This window comes from Suncus etruscus, chromosome 4 (assembly GCF_024139225.1).
Source record: "Suncus etruscus isolate mSunEtr1 chromosome 4, mSunEtr1.pri.cur, whole genome shotgun sequence".
Lineage (NCBI taxonomy): Eukaryota > Metazoa > Chordata > Mammalia > Eulipotyphla > Soricidae > Suncus > Suncus etruscus.
Window position 1 is genome coordinate 153225096 of NC_064851.1, and position 18716 is coordinate 153243811.

Here is an 18716-nt window from a genome sequence, read left to right on the forward strand (position 1 = left end):
CTTTCAGTTTCCCATATGTTAAAGTTTTTATCAAAATTGGATGCTGGATCTTATTAAATGTGTTCTCTGTGACTATGGACATGATTATATGATTCTGTTTCTTTTATTGAAATGATGTTTTATGTTGATTGACTTGCACATATGACCCATTCTTACATCCCCTGAATGAATCCCACCTAGTAATGTTGTATATTCTTTGGGATGAACAGTTATATTTGATGTGCTAATATTTTGCTGAAGTTCTTTGCATCTGTGTTCATCAGAGACATTAGTCAACGCTTCTTTTTCTTTTCTTTTCTTGCATGTTTTTGCTTAGTAACAGTGTAGTTCTTGCTTCACAGAGCTACTTGGTAGTGTTTCTGTTTCTTCAATATCCTAGCAGAACCAGAAAATGATTTGTCGGTAGGTATTTAAAAGTATGAGAGAACTACTAGTGAATTCATCTGGGCCATGACTTTTGTTTGGGGGTCAACTTTTCATTACTATTTCAACAACTTTAAGAATAATAGATCTCTTCATCTGTCCAATATCTTCTCTGTTCAGTCTTGGGAGTTTATAGGAGTCCAAGAATTTATCTATTGTTTCTAGTATCTCTTGTTTTAGGGCATAGTTTCTCAAAGTAATCTCTGATGATCCTTTGAATTTCTGTAGTTTCTGTTGTGAAGTCCTTTTCACTTCTGATTCAATTTATTAAGGTTCTCGTTCTCTTTGTGAAATGTGCTTGCAGCTTCTTAATTTTTCAAAGAACCAGCCCATAGTTTCATTAATCTTTTGGATTATATTTTGAATTGGGATTCCAGTTCATTAATTTATGATCAAAGTTTAATTATTTCCTTCCTCCTGCCTGCTTTGGGTTCCTTTATCTATTTTTTAAAATTGTGTAAAGTTATTTATGTGGGCTTTTTCTCTTATTCTGGTGAATGTTTATATAGCTATGAACTTACTTCTTAATACTATTTTTCCTGTGCTCCACAAGTTCCAATAGTTTATGTCTTCATTCTGTTTCTTCAGGAAATATTTAATTCACTATGAACTGCTCTCTGACTCACTGGTTGTTCCTCCAGGTGTTTGATTTATTTCTCTATTTTTCTGTGATTAAATTCTATATTGAGTGCTTTCCAGTCTGAGAAGTTTTTGGTATATTTTTTAACTATTGACTTTTTGGAGTTAATGTTTTGTGGCCCAGCATATGTTCTGTCTTAGAGAATGTCTCATATGCATTAGAGAAAAATATGTATATGTATATATGTGTGTATATATGTATAGCCATTTCATTCCATTTCTTCCTTCAAAATAATTATTTACTTACTGATTTTTAGTCTACTTTATCTATTTAGATCAACACCAGAACAATATTAAAGTTTCCAGGTACTATTATGGTACTGTTATGATGCTATCAATATCTTCCTTCAAATCTCTTTATAACTATTTTAAGTATTTTTCTTGTTCTTTTTAAGGTGCATATATTAAAAGTGTGATGTCGTCCTGTTATAATAGCCTTCGATCATTAGGAAGTTATCTTTGGTGTGGGAAACAAAGAAAAATATTTATCTTGAGTATGGTCTATGTTGTCTGATATTAGAACAGCCAACTCAGCCTTTTTCATTGTTCGTTGACATGAATAACTGTCTTCCAACCTTTGACTTTGAATCTGTGTTTGTTTTGACTATTCAAATGTGATTTTTTTTGCAGGCAGCAGAATGTTTTGTTCAATTTACTAATTCATCCTGTCACTCTTTGTCTCTTAGTTGGTGTATTTAGCTCATTGACATTGAGAAAGGCTATCCTCATGGAGTTTTGTGCATCTTTCTGTAAAAGTTTCGATGTTTGGGAGATTTGTTTACTTAAAGGTGGTTTTGAGTCTATGAAGTCCCTTAAATGTTGTTTTACTGTGCATTTATATATCATTCCTTGACATTTGAAGGAAAGTCTGACATGTGAAGAATTCTTGGTGAAGATTTCAAATCATTTCATTGCAGTTTTTTAAAAAAATATATTCCACCCTTGGGTTTGGGCATGGAACATCTATTGACAAATCTTCTGTAAATATAAGGACACTCTTTAAGTAATTTTGTAATTTCCTTCTTTGACGTTTTTGCTTTCAGTATTCTATCTCTGTCTATGATTTTCATCATTCTAATTTGGATGTGTTTGAGAATATTTTTTCTCATCTGACTGGTACCCTCCAGATCTTCTGCATTTGTGTGAATGAGCTATCCAGCTCTAGGAAGTACTTATCCTGTGATAGTTACCTCATTGAAATTACCTTCTTGGCCTTCTGAGATTCCAATGATATTTATGTTTTTCCTCTTGAATTTATCCCAAAGTTCTCTTGTTGTCTATTTATTTTGAGGCTTTTTTTTTATCTTTTACTGTTGTCTGGAGATTTTCTGCAGATCATCTTGGAGCTCAGGAATTCTATATTTAACTTTTAACTATTATGGTGAGGATTTTCAGTGATATTTTTCATTCTACCTATCAAATTTTTCAGTTGTGTAATTTTTGTTTATACTTATCTCATTTCTGCTCTCATATCCTCCTATACGTTATTGGCTATAGTTCTGCTCGTTTACTGAGTTCAAACAGCCTAAACATTTCCATTCCAAAGTCTTTTTCAGAGAGATTATATGGTGATTTATTATTGATTGAGCCTTCAGATCTATGTGGTTGGTTCTATACTGCTTACTGTGGTTCCTTTTGTAGTCTGGAATTACCTTTTTCCACTTTCACTCTCGCCCCCTCAACTCTTTACTAATTGGCAGTGGTAAAAATTTATGGAAAGAAGGATATTAACTTGCAGCTTCTGTTTCGTGAACCACAATTTATGATTTCTGTCCTGTGTGCTGAGCCAAGTTTTAAGCATAGCTCATGTAGGTGGTAGTGAGATATTCCCTATTTTCCTTTTCTCAGAGTCATGAGAAAAAGCAAGTTGCACTTGAAGAGAATCTGGTTTCTCCTTATTCTCTTCTTTTGCTGCCAAACTCACCATGTCTTTTATTATTTTTAAATATAAAATTATTTAAATAATTTAAATATATGATTACTTTTTAATTTTTACATCAATTTTTCCTTTGTGTATACTGCATCTGTAGCTATTCATTATGTGTTTGTGTGTTCAGATTATTTTATTTTAAAACCAGGATTACAAGATTGTAATAACAGAATAGTTTTTTTATTAGTTTCAGAGTTGTTCATCATTTAAATTTAGTCAAAGAGTATACAACACACACACACACAAAAAAAAACAGGCAGGGGATGGGAAGTGAGGAGGGGTAATGTTACACTGGTGAAGGGAGTGTCCTGGTTATGACTGTAACCCAACTATGATCATGTTACTTAAATAATATATATATATATATATATATATGAGTGTACAACACCCTTCACCAGTGCACATTTTCCATCACCATTATCCAGGTGCCCTCCTGATGTTCTGCCCTTTCCACTGCCTGCCTTTGTTGCAGACTTTTTTTCTCTCTTGCTCTCTTATGTATGTGCTCTCACTCTGTCTCTATCCCTTTCTCTCTCTCTTCCTTTTTTCTTTTAGACACTATTTAAATATTTGTAATATTCTTTGCAATATTGTCATTGAAGATTACTGAAGGAATATCATAAATATCAGTTTCTTTCAGCACCCAGTTCTTGTTCAAAGTCATCATTTTCCACTGTAATTATTAAAGTGGTCCCTTGTTTGCTCTAATAATGTACTCTATTATTTGTGGCAAAATTTCTATCATGTACTAGTACTCCTGGCCCTCATCTCTATTAATATTATTATTATTACTACCATATTATCGTTTTTAATCCCATAAATTATAGAATTAAGCCTCAGGTTCTAAAGCCAGGACACTGGAAAGACATGGATCTGGAAGCAAAGGTCGATCTAGGAAATTACACACACACACACACACACATATGAGGGTGGGAGGAAGAAATGGATTTAGGAATTCCAACACAGAAGTCTTCAGCCCCTAAGAAGAAGCAGTTCCATGGGATGACCAGAAATGCAAGAGAGCATTTTCCTCAAAATCTAAGTATTTACTAGGAAGCAACATACCATATCTGGAAGTGGGTTTAGTTGGTCTAAACACCAATCCAAAATGCTACATTCAAAGATGTTTCCAACCAATGAAGAACAAGGTGTATAATGAGAAGGATGAGATCCAATTAATCCCACAATAAATGAGTGAGATTATTCTATATGTCAATTCCTCTCCCTCTGATTCATTTCACTCAGCGTAATACTCGATATAGATTCATGTATAAGCAAATTTCATAACTTCATTTTTCCTAACAGCTAACATTTTCTTTTGTTTCTTTATGCATTCATCTGTTCTCAGGCACTTGGGTTATTTCCAGATTCTAGTTATTTTGAATACTGCTGCAATGAGTATAGGAATACAAAGGGCTTCTTTTTCACTGTAGTTCTTTAATATGCTTTATGCCTAATCATTATTCTTCTCTATCCCCATGTTACCATGCTGTTTTCTTCTTAGGCTTAGAACTTAGAAGTATAGTGTTCCTTCTTCTTCCTTGAAAAACTCAATGTCTAATTAAAATCCAGATCCTGCTCCCTTTCTCTGCTGTTTCTCACACCTCTTCTTTCTGTATGAATGCCATAGAATTTCTACTCTCTCTCTCCTCACCTTCTTCATTTTTCTTCTCTCAACTGAAGTCTAACGGTTGGTTCCTGCCTCTTTTTAGTTCCTCCTACATTCTTCTGAAAATTATTTTATAATATTCAAACCATGGTAAAGATCCCCTTTGTCAGTCTTTGAATTGCTCCTTCACACATCTACTTCACATTTATTTTCTCTAGAATGTCCCAGACTTTAATTTCAGTATATCTAAATTTTTCTTTCTACATGTCTTACCTCAAAATCTTCCATATTTAGTCATATTTCTGTCCTCCTAGTACAAATATAGTCCACTTAGAGTTTCAGCAGTACAGTGTTCTAATGCTAATTCTGTCAAAAGTGTCAACTTCCTTCCCAGTGTCTCTAGTTTCCCTCCCAAGCCCCAGTATGCCTCTTTTACAGGAACCCCTTTAAGTTGAATTGTTATAGTCAGATAGATGCCTTCCAATAAAAAGTCTACCTACTAAGTGGGATTAATCTGTTACAGCCCTGGCCACAGTTGACCTGATGTTACTTCAGTATATCTTTGTGTATATAATATATTCTTAACACCTCCCCCATATCTAGGATAGAACCTTTGAAGTACAAGAAACTCAAGTTCATTCTTAGTCTTTATTTATATTTGTTTGTGAAATGAAAAGGATTTATAAAAAATGGAAAGCTCTCTTCCTGCGCTATTAAATTTATGTTAGAAAATGTGGCATTTGATCCAGTGCAGACCCTTGTATTAGTTTTCTTCAAGGTCAAACCAGAGGTTTTCGATTATTTGATCTACTACTCCATTTCATAATAGAAATTACTACTAACAACCACCTCTGCCCAAGAAGTCTAAGCCCTTTAAGCAGCACACAGAAACTCAGAACACCATATCCATATCCAAAAATTGCTCCTGAGTGCTATCCTGCTATTCCCCATCTTTCTAGATATCACCCCAGGAGTAATATACACATAGCCAACAATCTGGGAAGATATTTTAATAACTATGAATTTATGTGCAAAATATTTTTACAAACAAAGTAAAAAATAATAAACACACAGAGTAGCTTGGTTTTTTTATTTATGTTAGGGCTAGTGTTAGGTTTTGTGTTAAGGTTAGGGTTTGTGTGAAGGTTATGGTTATGGTTAGGTTTGAGTTAGGATTAGGGTTATGGTTAGGTTTAGTGTTAGATTTGGGGTTGATGTTATGTTAAAGTTTAGGGGTGAGGGCAGGGGTTAGTGAGAGAGTTGTTTTATATTTATTTATTTATTTATTTATTTAATCACCATGTTTACAAAAATTTTTATACTGGGGTTTCAGTCATAGAATGTGCATCACTTTCACCAGTGTGATGTTCCCGCCACCAATGTCCCCCCATTTGCTCTCCAACCCTAATCCCCTTCCTGTCTCTTAGGTCCATTCTCTCTTCCTTAATGTTTTGAATACACTGTCATTGTTTTGTATTTGTCACTGTGGTTAGTGCTCTAGCTGCACTCACCACTTTGTAGCCAGCTTTTTATCATGAGCTGGTCCTCCAGGCATTCAGCTCTGTTGTCTCTGGATATTATTATTGAACTGTCTTTTATTTTTCTTATATCCCACAGATGATGTCTATCCCTCTCCCTCTGGTTCTTTTTACTCAGCACAATACTCTCCATCTCCATCCATATATAGGCAAATTTTATCACTTCATTTTTCCTAATAGCTGCATGTTCCCATTGTGTAAATGTACCACAGTTTCTTTAGCCACTCATCTGTTGTTAGGGGACACCTGGGTTGTTTTCAGATTCTAGCTATTGTAAATAATGCTGTGATAAATAGAGGGGTAGGTTTCTTTCACCAAGCTTGTTTATTCTTGGGAAATAGAAGTTCTCAAAAGCAATCTAATTCTTCACACTTTTGGAGTGCCTTCCAGTCACTAGGCTATTTTATTTCATTCTTGGTAATTAAGTTTCCCAACACCTCAGTCCCTTCTTATAGCACTTACATCTTGTTTTGAGTCCTTGACTTTGAAGGCTGAGACTTGTTCCAGGACATGAAGGCAGCCTTAAGCAATTACAATTGCCACCAGCTCTGAGACTGCTGTTTTTTTCCTGTCTGAAAACGTAACAGCAAAAATTAGCTTTTACAAACGTACAATGAAAGTGTTTAATATTGCTATAGCCAACATGGTATCTAAATAATATATGTAGTTTATTATTAAATAAATAAGTTATACATGTGCATAAATTATAATCATGTATATGATTTATTTTTTAGATAGCATAAAAGTCATATTAATATTAAGCATTTTAATTTTTTGATGGAAACTTAGACCACACTCGTGGAAATTAAGCCTTGCTTTTCTAAATTTGTTATCTCAAGGAGACTGAAGATTACATTATAGAACTGGGCTCTCTACAATCAAATCCATAGGCCAATATTTTAAACTGGTTGAATTGTCTTTCAAGCTACATTAACATATATCTACCAGAAAGGGGGAAGGATTTCTCACTAGATTTCTTCAAAGATTTTTAGAAAATGATCCCATTTTAAAACGAATCATTGTTTTTCACTATCTTGAACTTTAGAACAAATTATCTCTTGTGGGTCCTCAAAAATTATTATCCCAGCTATTATTATTATTACTATTCTTATTATTTAGAATGCATGTTAAAGATATCATAAAAAGTAGTTTTTGAGGAACAATAGTCTCCTGGAAAAATAATCTGGTGAATAGGTGAAAATAAGCAGAGAATAATAGGTGAGAATAATCAGCAATTCTCTACTGATTTCAAGTGGCAAGTGATACAAGGTAGCTGTGATTACACCTATGACTGTGTCATCAAGGAGCATATACAGTCAAGAATTGGTTCTCTCACCTTTTCCTGAATGAATGTCTACCATTATTTCACATCAGTACTTATAATTGCCAGCTCCAGGCAAAGAGAATGTTTATTATTAGAATATTAAATTGTTTAGGGCTGTTTCCAATTCGATGTGTTTCAGTAGTTTATATTCTAATTTTGTTAAAGCATATCATTTTTCATAATGGACTGAATTAAAAACTCCGTTCTTCTAAACTGTCCCATACCTAAATCATAATAAATAATTAGAAGTTGTGTTAATGAGAGATGTAGAATGCCTGTCTCAAATAGAGACAGAGGGTAGAGGAGGTGAGGGGGGCATTCGTGGTGGGAATGTTACCCTTGTGAAGGAGGGTGTTCTTTTTATGACTAAAATCATGTTTGTAATCATGGTACTTAAAGATTTTTTAATAAAACATGTCAAATAAGTAAATCTAGAGCCTTTTTTGCTTGTTAAATGCAGAAAGGTACAGAAAACATGCAAAGTGCCTCCTATTATAATATTAGCTTGTTAGAAAAAGTTTCATTTTGGGGGCCAGAGAGGTGGCACAGTAGTAGGACATTTGCCTTGCATGTGGCTGACCTAGGACGGACCACAATTTGATCCCCTGGCATCCTATATGCCAGGAGCAATTTATGAATGCATAATCAGGAGTGACCCCTGAGTGTTACCAGCTGTGGTCCAAGAACCAGCCCCCTCAAAACAAAGAAAAAGAAAAAAAGAAAAAGTTTCATTTTTACTTAAAACAGCAAACTTTACTCAGAAGGAACTATAATCAATTCATTTGATCCCTTTTGCTTGATTGTTGTTTAATTTTATTTAATTTTAGTTTTGATTTGAACTCATATACTGAAACTATAATCTGTCTTTTATTTATTTTTGATTTTTTTTATTACTATCTTTAAGCACCATGGTTGCAAATATGTTTGCGGTTGGGTTTCAGTCATAAAAAAGTACTCTCCCTTCACCATTGCTACCTTCCCACCACCAATGCTTTCCCTTCTTTCTTCTCTCCCACCCTCTGCCTGTCTTTAATATAGGCTACTTCTATCACTCACTACCATTTTCATAATAGTTGTTGGTGTAGTTAGTTCTCTAATTGCACTCACCAATCTTTGGGGTAAGCTTCATATCATGGACTGGTCCTTTCGAATCTTATCTCTATTGTCTGTGGGTATTATTACCATACAATCTTTTATTTTTTATTAAATCTCACAGAGGAATGAGACTATTCTGTGTCTTTCTCTCTCCCTCTGACTCATTTCACTCAACATAATAGTTTTTATGGTCATCCATGTATAGTAAAATTTCATGACTTCATTTTCCCTAACAGCTGCATAGTATTCCATTGTAGATATGTACCACAGTTTTTTTAGTTTCACAGTTTCATCTGTTTTGAGGCATCTGGATTGTTTTCAGATTTGGCTATTATAAATAGTGCTGCAATGAATACAGATGTGCAGAAGGCATATTTGTGTTGTGTTTTTGTGTTCCATGATATAGCTGGTTCATATGGGAGTTCAATTTCCAGGGTTTGTTTTTTTTTTTTTTGAGGAATTTCTTTATTGTTTTCCATAAAGGCTAGACTAGATAGCATTCCCACTGACAGTGAATGAAAGCTTCTTTCTCCCCACATCCCTGCCTGCACTGACTGTTCTTGTTCTTTGTGAATGTGTGCCAGTCTCTGTGGAATGTTGTTTTGATTTGCATCTCCCTGATGGCTAGTGATGCAGAGCATTTTTCATGTGTCTTTTGGCCATCTATTTCTTCTTTGAGGAAGTGTCTGTTTGTTCATAATCTCTCTTTTAAAGAGTTGATAGTCTTTACAACTTCAAGTCAAGAAATAAATTCAGAGGCCGGAATAATAGTGCAGCAGTAGTGCATTTGCCTTGCATGCAGCTAACCCAAAATGGACCTGGGCTCAATCCCTGGTGTCCCATATGATCCCCCAAATCCAGGAGCGATTTCTGAGTGCATAGCCAGAAGTAACCCCTTAGTGCCACTGGGTGTGGCCCAAAAATGAAAAAAAAAACAGAAAGAATTTCAAATAAATGTATTAATTATTTTTCAATACTTTTTCAATAAAATATATTCAATATGAAATAATATTCAAATAAAAAATTTATAAATTCTGAGCATGGTCATAGGGGGTTTTAGGGAAAGAGACTAAAAGTGAATCACTTTCCAGTTTCATAAAATGTTAAGAAAGAAAGCTTACATTTCTTATAAATTAATTCTATTTTGTTTAGATCCATTTTACTTAAAAATGTTTAAATTGATCTTCTTTGTTCTGTTATATTTTTGTAAATATGAGATTTATATACGTTCATTATGTACATTACCACTTGGGGAATAGCATGATAGAACAGTGGGTAGAGTGCTTGCCTTGTATGTGAATAAAACTGGGTTTGATCCCCAGCATCTCATATAGTCCCCTAAGCACCACAGGGGTAATGCAAAAAAAAAAAAAAATAAAATAAAATAATAGCACCATTAAAGAGTTTTGATAGCATTAAAATTATACCAAGAAATCTGGATTTGACTTTTTCAGCTTTAAAAATAATTAGTAATTTTTATCTCAGGATTTTTTTAATGTAACATCTATGATTCTTAGTGATTAATCAATCTTGGAGCCATAGCGATAGCCACTCTGTGTCTCTTAACTACTACATTTAGTTCATTGACATTGAGAGAAATGATTGTCATGAGATTTAGTGTCATATTTAGTAAGAGTTTGGTGTGTCTGTTGGTCTGTCTTATCTTAAAGTAGATCTTTTAGTTCATCCTTTAAGGCTGATTTTGAGTCTGTAAAGTCTCTAAGATGTTGTTTCTCTCAATCCTTTCTTCAAACCTGAATTTAAGTCTGGCTCTGAGAAATACTCATTGCAATGCATTAATTTCATTGAGTTTTGTCACTATATCCCACCGCTGCATTCTGAGAGTTTCTTTTTTTTTTTTTTTTTTTTTTTTGGTTTTTGGGCCACACCCGTTTGACGCTCAGGGGTTACTCCTGGCTATGTGCTCAGAAATCGCCCCTGGCTTGGGGGGACCATATGGGACGCCGGGGGATCGAACCTCGGTCCGTTCCTTGGTAGCGCTTACAAGGCAGACACCTTATCTCCAGCGCCACCTTCCCGGCCCCCTGAGAGTTTCTTGTGACAAGTCTGCTGTAAATCTTAGAGATGCCCCTTTGAATATAATTTTACTTTTTGATCTTGCTGCTTTCAGTATTCCAACCCTATGGGGTTCGTCACTGTGACTAAGATGTGTCTTGGGGTGCTTTTCTTTGGATCTCTTTTGCTGGTATCTTCGGGCATGTAGGATTTGGTTGCATGCACTCATTAGCTCTGAGTATTTCTCTGCAATGATTTCCTTTACTGTTGATTCTTCATGGGAATTTTTCCTCCAGGTCTCTGGGTCTCCAATAATTTTGTTTCTGTTGAGTTTATCAAAGACTTCTATTTTCATCTATTCATATTCTTTGAGAACTTTTTCCATTGGTCATTTGTTTGAGGCTCTTTTCTGATCATTTTTTTTGTTTTGTTTTGTTTTTTTTTTTTGGTTTTTGGGTCACACCCGGCGGTGCTCAGGGGTTACTCCTGGCTGTCTGCTCAGAAATAGCTCCTGGCAGGCACGGGGGACCATATGGGACACCGGGATTCGAACCAACAACCTTTGGTCCTGGATCGGCTGCTTGCAAGGCAAACACCGCTGTGCTATCTCTCCGGGCCCTCATTTTTTTTTTTTTGCTGTATGAAGTTGTTATACATTTTATGTTCCAGCTTACTGTTTCTGTCTTCAGCCACTGTTACTCTGGTGGAGACACTTTCCAGTGAGGTTTTCGTTTCACCTACCAGATTTTCTGCCATGTTATTTCAGTTTAAGGTTTTCTTAATTCTACTGTCAGATACTCTTGATTCTTATTTGTGGCATGTTCAGTTTGTTCCATAATTTTTTTTAAGTTCTATGAACATCCTCCAAAGTTCTTTTCTAAAGTCCTTATCTCTTGTTGTTTTTTTAGCACTGTGATGTTTTATTTTCATGTAAATTATTTCTATAATGTAAATATTAATTTAAATGCATCTGGGGAAAACAGTATCTTTCCTGCCACTTTCTTAGATTATATCAAGATCTGGTAGGTCTCTCAACATTTTACTTACTAAACTTGTCATTAAAGACATTAGATTTTTCAATACTTATTAAATGTTATAAATATTTGATTGTCATAATTAGATCTTGAAATATGGACATTAAATCAATAGTCCTTTTAGGACTAGATGGTTGATCATCCAAGTGTATGTGTTCTCAGTCCAATGGCAGAATGAAATCAATTTAGATCATTTCAAACTTTTAACTTGTGACCCTAAAAAGCATTTGTTCATGGTCCAAAATAATTAGGACTCAACAAATCCATGGATAGAAAATTCTAATTTAGAACAATAAATGTCCACTAAAGCAAGACATATAAATATCTCAGCACAGAATATTTTAAATCTAAGATAGTATGAGACAATCTGAAGATACAATGCATCTATTTCTGATTTTCTAATTTGGTATGTCATGTAAAGTAGTATGATTCCTTTTGAAATGTTTGTATTTTCAAATCTTACCCTGTTCAGGGTCATTAGTGGATCTATAAGCAGCTCGTATCTGTTGTTGGGAGTCTTTTGTTAGTTTTGTATTGAGTGGTTTCCCCATAGATGCTCAAGGGTTACTCTTGATGGGATCAGAGAATAATATGGGGTATTGGGGATTAAACCCACATCTGTTTTGTGCAAAGCAAGAACCATACCTACTATACTACCACTCTGGCCCAAACAGCTCCTATCTACAGTAGTATATAATATAAATTTCTAGTTTTAAATTCTAATGGTAGATGGATAGATTGTTAATTTAATATATATATATATTACAAATTTCCAAGTTGTGGCTGTGACATTTTTTCTTCAGCTAAGCTTAATTCTATTAATCTCAGATAACTATATTTTGGAACACTTTTCCTTACAGAAGTAGTACAAAGACATATTATAACACAATGTCAAATATCACAAGTAAAGTTATCTTCTGAAACAAAACAATCCAGTTATACTATTAATTTATTATTAAGATTATAAATGTACTAAGATGTAAGTTATCACTTTATCCCAAGAGAAATCAGGGGGAAAGTCCAATTAACATACAAAAATATTAATAGCAAGTTTCAGCTTTGTATAAATTAAAACTTTTAGAACAAAACTCAGAATCCATTGGCGTCTTCTTTACAGGAAACATCACAAAAGTGAATATATGTCTGTACTAAAGAAACTTAGAAATTACAAATTAGTTGAATTCTTGTAGAAATTTAATAATTTGATATTTCTTCTCTTTTCATTGTAATTAGGTAGTAAGATTACAATAATATTTATTTACATTTTATGTATGTTAGTATACATCACTGTATCAAACTACCCAAGCATGACCCTCTACTCTCATTCTTTGTTTTCAAATTAATTGTTTATATTTTAATTATTTATTTAGAGCATTGTGATTTACAAATTTATTCATAGTTAAGTTTTAGAAATACAGTGTTTCAGCCCCTATCCCACCACCAGTACCAACCACTGTTCTCTCCACCAATGTTTCCAGAGCACATCCCATAGCTCCTCCCCTTCTTCAGCCACCCCAGCCTGCCATCACAACAGGCCCATTTTTACGTTTGGTCTCCTGGTTTAATTGTTTACTACAATTTAATTGTGATTTGGATACTTAGTTCTTTCCTTTGTTAACAACACCAATGCAATTGAGTTCCATTGGCCCCTGACCTCTGTTATTTTACATCTGTTTCTTTTCACCACTCAATTTATTTCCTTCTCCAGGATAATCTAGACAATCACCATTTAAACCATTATATTCCTTCATTCAGTTAAAATTGATATCCTGCATTTATCCTTCTCTGGCTTACTTCATTGAACATAATATCTTCAGTTTCATCCACATTTCAGATAATTGCCTGACTGCATTGTTCCTTAGAACTATGTAATATTCCATTGTATAAATGTAACAGCTTCATGATCCACTCATCTTTTGTTGGATATCTAGGTTGATTAGAACTCTTAGCTACTGTACTGATAGCTACAATGAACAGTGATGTAGATACATCCTTCTGATTCATTTTTTTTTTATCCTGGGGATAGATACCTAAAAGTGGGATTGATGAGTCATGGTAGCTCAGTTCTGAGTTTACTGAGTTTACCTTCCATACTGTTTTCCATAGGGGTTGAACCAGGCAGTAATCCTACCAGCAATGGATGAGAGTTCCTTCTTTGCCACATTCATTCCAACACAGATTGTTCCCTGTATTTTTATATGTTCCATCATCACTGATGTAAGATGATACCTTCCTGTTGTCTTGATTTGGGTGTCTTTAATGATAAGTGAAGATGAGCATTTTTATGCTCCTGTCATCCATTTCTTGGTCTTCCTCAGAGTGTTGCCTTTTCCTTTTATCTCCCCTTATTTCTTAGAAGAAATGAGAAGTGAGGGAGAGTAACTATATCCAAGCCAATTTCAAGTGTGGCATATTATGTCATATAAAGAAAGTTCAAGTACAGCAAAAAACAAGTTGTAGCTCCTCTAATAGCAAATAATTTTTATTGGAAATCCTCTGTAAGGCAAATAAGAATTAAAATTCCAACATAAATTTTTATAATTTTTAATACGTTCTTTTTTTTTGTTTTGTTTTGTTTTTTGTTTTTTTTTGGGTCATACCTGGCAGCGCTCAGGGGTTACTCCTGGCTCTTCACTCAGAAATCACTCCTGGCAGGCTTGGGGTACCATATTGGATGCCGGGATTCGAACCACCGTCCTGCATGCAAGGCAAACGCCTTGCCTCCATGCTATCCCTCTGGCACCATAAATACATTCTTAATTGAATCACCATAAAGGACAGATTTACAAAGTGGTTTGTGATTGAGTCATGCAATGTCCATCACCACCAACACCCTTCACCTGTGCCATAGTATTCCATTTCCCTCCTGCCTGCCTCTGGAGCAGATATTCTCTCTTTCTCTGTCTCTCTGTCTCTTTCTCTCTCTGTCTCTCTCACTCTCTCTCTCTCTCTTTCTCTCTCCCTCCTTTTTCACTTTAGACACTGTGGTTTGCATTATGAACAATTTTTTAATTAAATGAATTCATCAGTCTTCTGTAGCTTATGCCCAGATCAGGGACATGAGTCAAGAGCCAGCCATCTCCTGTAGACTGTTAATTCACTAAGTGTGAATTTGTGTGTGTGTGGGGGGGGGGGGGGACACCAACAAACAGGAAGTTGTCAAGTGTACTGACTATCATTCTTCTCTAACTCTTCCTCCAGAAAACCCGCTATGAAATGTATATCAGCATTCTAAAGGAAGGAGGCAAGGAGTTCCTGAGTAATAACGAAAGTGAGACTGCAGGACTGAAGAAGTCACATTCTAGTCCATCACTCAACCCAGATTTATCCCCAGTCACTGCCAAGGTCAAGCGTAATGTATCAGAAAGAAAAGATCATCGACCTGAAACACAAAGCATTAAACAAAAAGTTACTTAGAATCCATCTGTGACCAGGAAATACTGTTCATGGAGCAAAAATGTTTATTCAAGATTTTTCTGGTCAACCCGTGAATATATTTTTTAAAAATGTCTGTGACTAAATGGTGCATTAGTAGCTTCTTCTGTTGTATATTTTTTAGTTTCTGTATAAATTATCTCTTTGCTCTTAATTTCTTTGCTTGGATATTTCCTACTTGATAACTAATGCACCTTTTGTGATTGGGAGGGTATTATGATTTTAACATGAATTCACATATCCCTTTGATTTTACCATGTTTTCACTCTGCTCAGTTGTTTTATGTATCCTTAAATCAGCTGTTACTCTTTTATGAAGGTTAAAAACGTTGATTTATTGTGAAACACTTAACTGGAAAAACTTCATTTTTTGTACATTTTAGTCAGAATTAATATAAGCCTTTTTATTTGGAATCTTGCCTAGTCACAGAAATAAATTGAGAAGTCACAGAAGTTCAATTAAGATGACATTTTAGGGATGTTCCAGTGTAAGACAATTTAGTAAGAACTTGTGCAGTTCTTACCCTCCTGGAGGTAGAAAAAGGAAACATGAAAGTGTCAGAACTAGAGAATATAGGAAGTTGATTCCATTTTGATATCTCAAAGAAAGAGAAAATGGAATCGTTTTGCTGTTTACGATTAAGGGAAAGACTGATACCAAGTTTATCTTGTTTTCCAAAAGGCAATAGTATTGATCAACTCTTGGGGAACTGAAAGAGTTTGGTGAGTGTTTACTCTGCTGAAAGTATTACCTCACTCTAGGGGTCTAGACTAGGCATCCAGAATCATATCCTTTGTCAGTACTCTGCTGTCTAGGAATGATTTCTTTAATGCATATAAATATATAAAAACTTAGATGGAACTGTGCATGGAGTAATCTCCTGATTATAAGAACAGTTGAGTCTTCATATCAAAATAATGTTGAGCATAGTATTCCCTTTGTTCTTTATTAGTCAAAAATAATAAGAGAGGGGAAAGTATCTGCAGTAGTTCAGCAATTACAAGTTATTTACAATAAATCTGAGAGTAGTAATTGAAATAAGCTGTAGTTGGAAAATAGAGAAATCTAGTTGCACATGAAATCAATGAACTTATTTTATCTGCCTCTAAATAGTTTATTTCTCTACTTTCTACTAAAGGTACCTTATTTTTAAATAATTTATTTTTATCCAAAATAGTTTTGTCAACCTTAGAGTTATTAGTTTATTCCAGTGATGGTCCTTCAAAATGCAGGATGGTAGATTACATTCTTTTGTAGAATAGAAAGGAATGAAAATTGAGCCCAGTAGAACTGACTGGTTTTGAAACTGCTTAATTGTGTGATTCTTAAAGCTATAGGTGCAATCTCTGAGTAAATGGTATCATTTTTAATATCTGTTCCCTAGACTGAAATGTGTTCGCTCTATCTCTACTCAGGATGTTAAAGGTACTGTGTCCAAAGAATAAGTGAATGAAAGAAAACATAGAAACCAGTTTCTACTGGTATATTGTCCTTATGTATGAAAACTTAGTTCCAGAATTATTTATTAACATTTTCCCTTTACATATTTATATTGCCGTATTTTCTGGTCTGGAAAAGAAACTGTTACATTGTTACCTTAATTATGATAATTATTTAGCACATTAAAAACTTATATTTACTTACACCCTCTTACTTAGGGAATGACTAAAGTTGCCAAAACACAAATTTAGATAGTAATCCTATGGGCCATGTGCTAGATTCATTTCTACAGCTTTCTAAAGAACCCAAGATTATCACAAAGTAATATTTTTCTTTCTAGAATCTAAATAGGTTTTTTTTGTTTTCTTCCTTGATACTTATCCTAAACAAAAAGGAGAGATATGTCTCAGTAATGTTATATCTAAATTTTTTATAACTAAAGAAAATAGACATTTATGACAAACTTGAATGGTTTTACCCATAGTGTGTGTATGTATATATAGAATGTCTCCTGTGGTTAATTATAATAATAGGCATGGAATGGTACGTTGTTACATAATATATGTTCAATAGTTCTGAAATATCCCACTAGCATCAGTACCATCACAGTGCTATTTTTTTTTTATTCTCAAACTCATAAATGTTATCTCCAGGAACTTCTGGATATGCTAATGGACAACTAATTGTGAAGGGAATCTTAGAAGATATGGTGGATTATTTCTGTACTTATACTCTGAAACAATTACAGAGTTAATGTTGTAAGCTAGGATTGCAAATTGCCTTGCACTTCTCAATGGCCAAGATTTTTCTCCTGGAAATGGCCTCCCTAAATTCACTTGATTCTGATAAAATCACACATATCTATCCACACGTCTCTATCTTTAGTAATTATTTCTGACTTATAGTATCTTCTCAAAATATAATTAACACATTTCTCTTCACAATTATCCCAGACTGCCTCTAAATTCATGGTACAGGGGTACAGGAAAGTTTCCCTTGCTGCTTCTGAATGTGCTCTGACCTCCCGCTTCCATCCTCATCTAGACCTCAACACCAGGAACCTTGTGAGTTCTTTCCGTGTGATGTCACTATGCCTCTTCACACAAATACACTTCATGCTAATGTTTAGTACAGAATATCTTCATAGTTATCCACATATTTTGTTTCAGTCAAGTAATAGTCATAAGTAGTAGTTCATTTATCAAATATTTGAGTATTTCAGAATTTTATTCCCCCACATAACATGGAGACTTCCTTGTTAACTATCAAAACTCAATAGTAAGTACCAAGCATTCTAATTTAATTTGTATATCATATACATTTGAAGTACCCTTTTTAAAACATTTTACTAACACTTAAAACGCAATTGGAGCCATAACAATAGTACTTCAAGTAGGGTGCTTGCCTTGCACACAGCCAACCCCAATTCAGACCCTATGACTAGATGGTCCCCGAGTTCACCAGAAATGATCACTGAACACAGAACTAGGAATAAGTCTTAAGCACTGCTGGATGTGGCCCCAAAACAAAAGCAAAATTTAAAGCAGACAATACTACTTTTCATTTTAATGTATCTCAGTAACCAATATGTGAGAGAATCTTGTGATATTTTCTGGATTCTTGGTAAAAATAGAAAGTGGCCATACAAGAGAATATTGTCCTGTTTCAGAAGATTAGAACTATTTTTTAATCTGAAGTGACATGAGGAAATTAATTCTGCAAAGGGAAGAAAGATTCGACTTAACAAAGTCAACTGAGCTTTATATCATAAGTTTGTATTTCATTCTGTGGCCAGGCCCAAAAAAAAAATTCTGAGATTGCAGAAGAATTAATCTAATTAGAACAGAAAGAAGCCTTTGCAGTCTAAGAATAGAACTAATTTTTTGGTGGTCCTTACCAACTAAGGCAATTCCTATTTTGGCCATGGATTGCAGTTCTGTTGGCTTTTGACTTAGTCATAAACAATTTGCAGAAAATTTGCCTTAAAAAAAGTTTCTTCAATGTCTTCTTATCAAAATGTTCTTGATTGTCATTCTTTTCCTTGTAGTTACTGTTCATGCTTTTTAAAAACTTGATTTATTAGTCCAATTTTTTTTCAGTTTAGCTTTGGTGGCTTTACATTTTCGGCAGGTTAGTAGTCACTTTCCTTCATTTCAGTAACAAACTCTTCAATTTTCAAGTAACAGTTGTGAAAGGTTTTAAAAATAAACATTTTCGTTGTGAAATTAGTAAT

The 18716-nt window shown here is 34.3% G+C and overlaps 1 protein-coding gene across 1 annotated transcript in view; it reads left to right on the top strand.

Moving 5' to 3' along the window:
• Positions 1-16666, top strand: part of PSD3 (pleckstrin and Sec7 domain containing 3) — a 319295-nt gene extending 302629 nt beyond the window's left edge. Inside the window, 1 exon segment of the mRNA XM_049771803.1 lies at positions 14810-16666. Coding sequence (XP_049627760.1) covers positions 14810-15025 — 216 coding nt within the window. The 3' untranslated portion in view covers positions 15026-16666.
• Positions 16667-18716: the final 2050 nt, after the last annotated feature.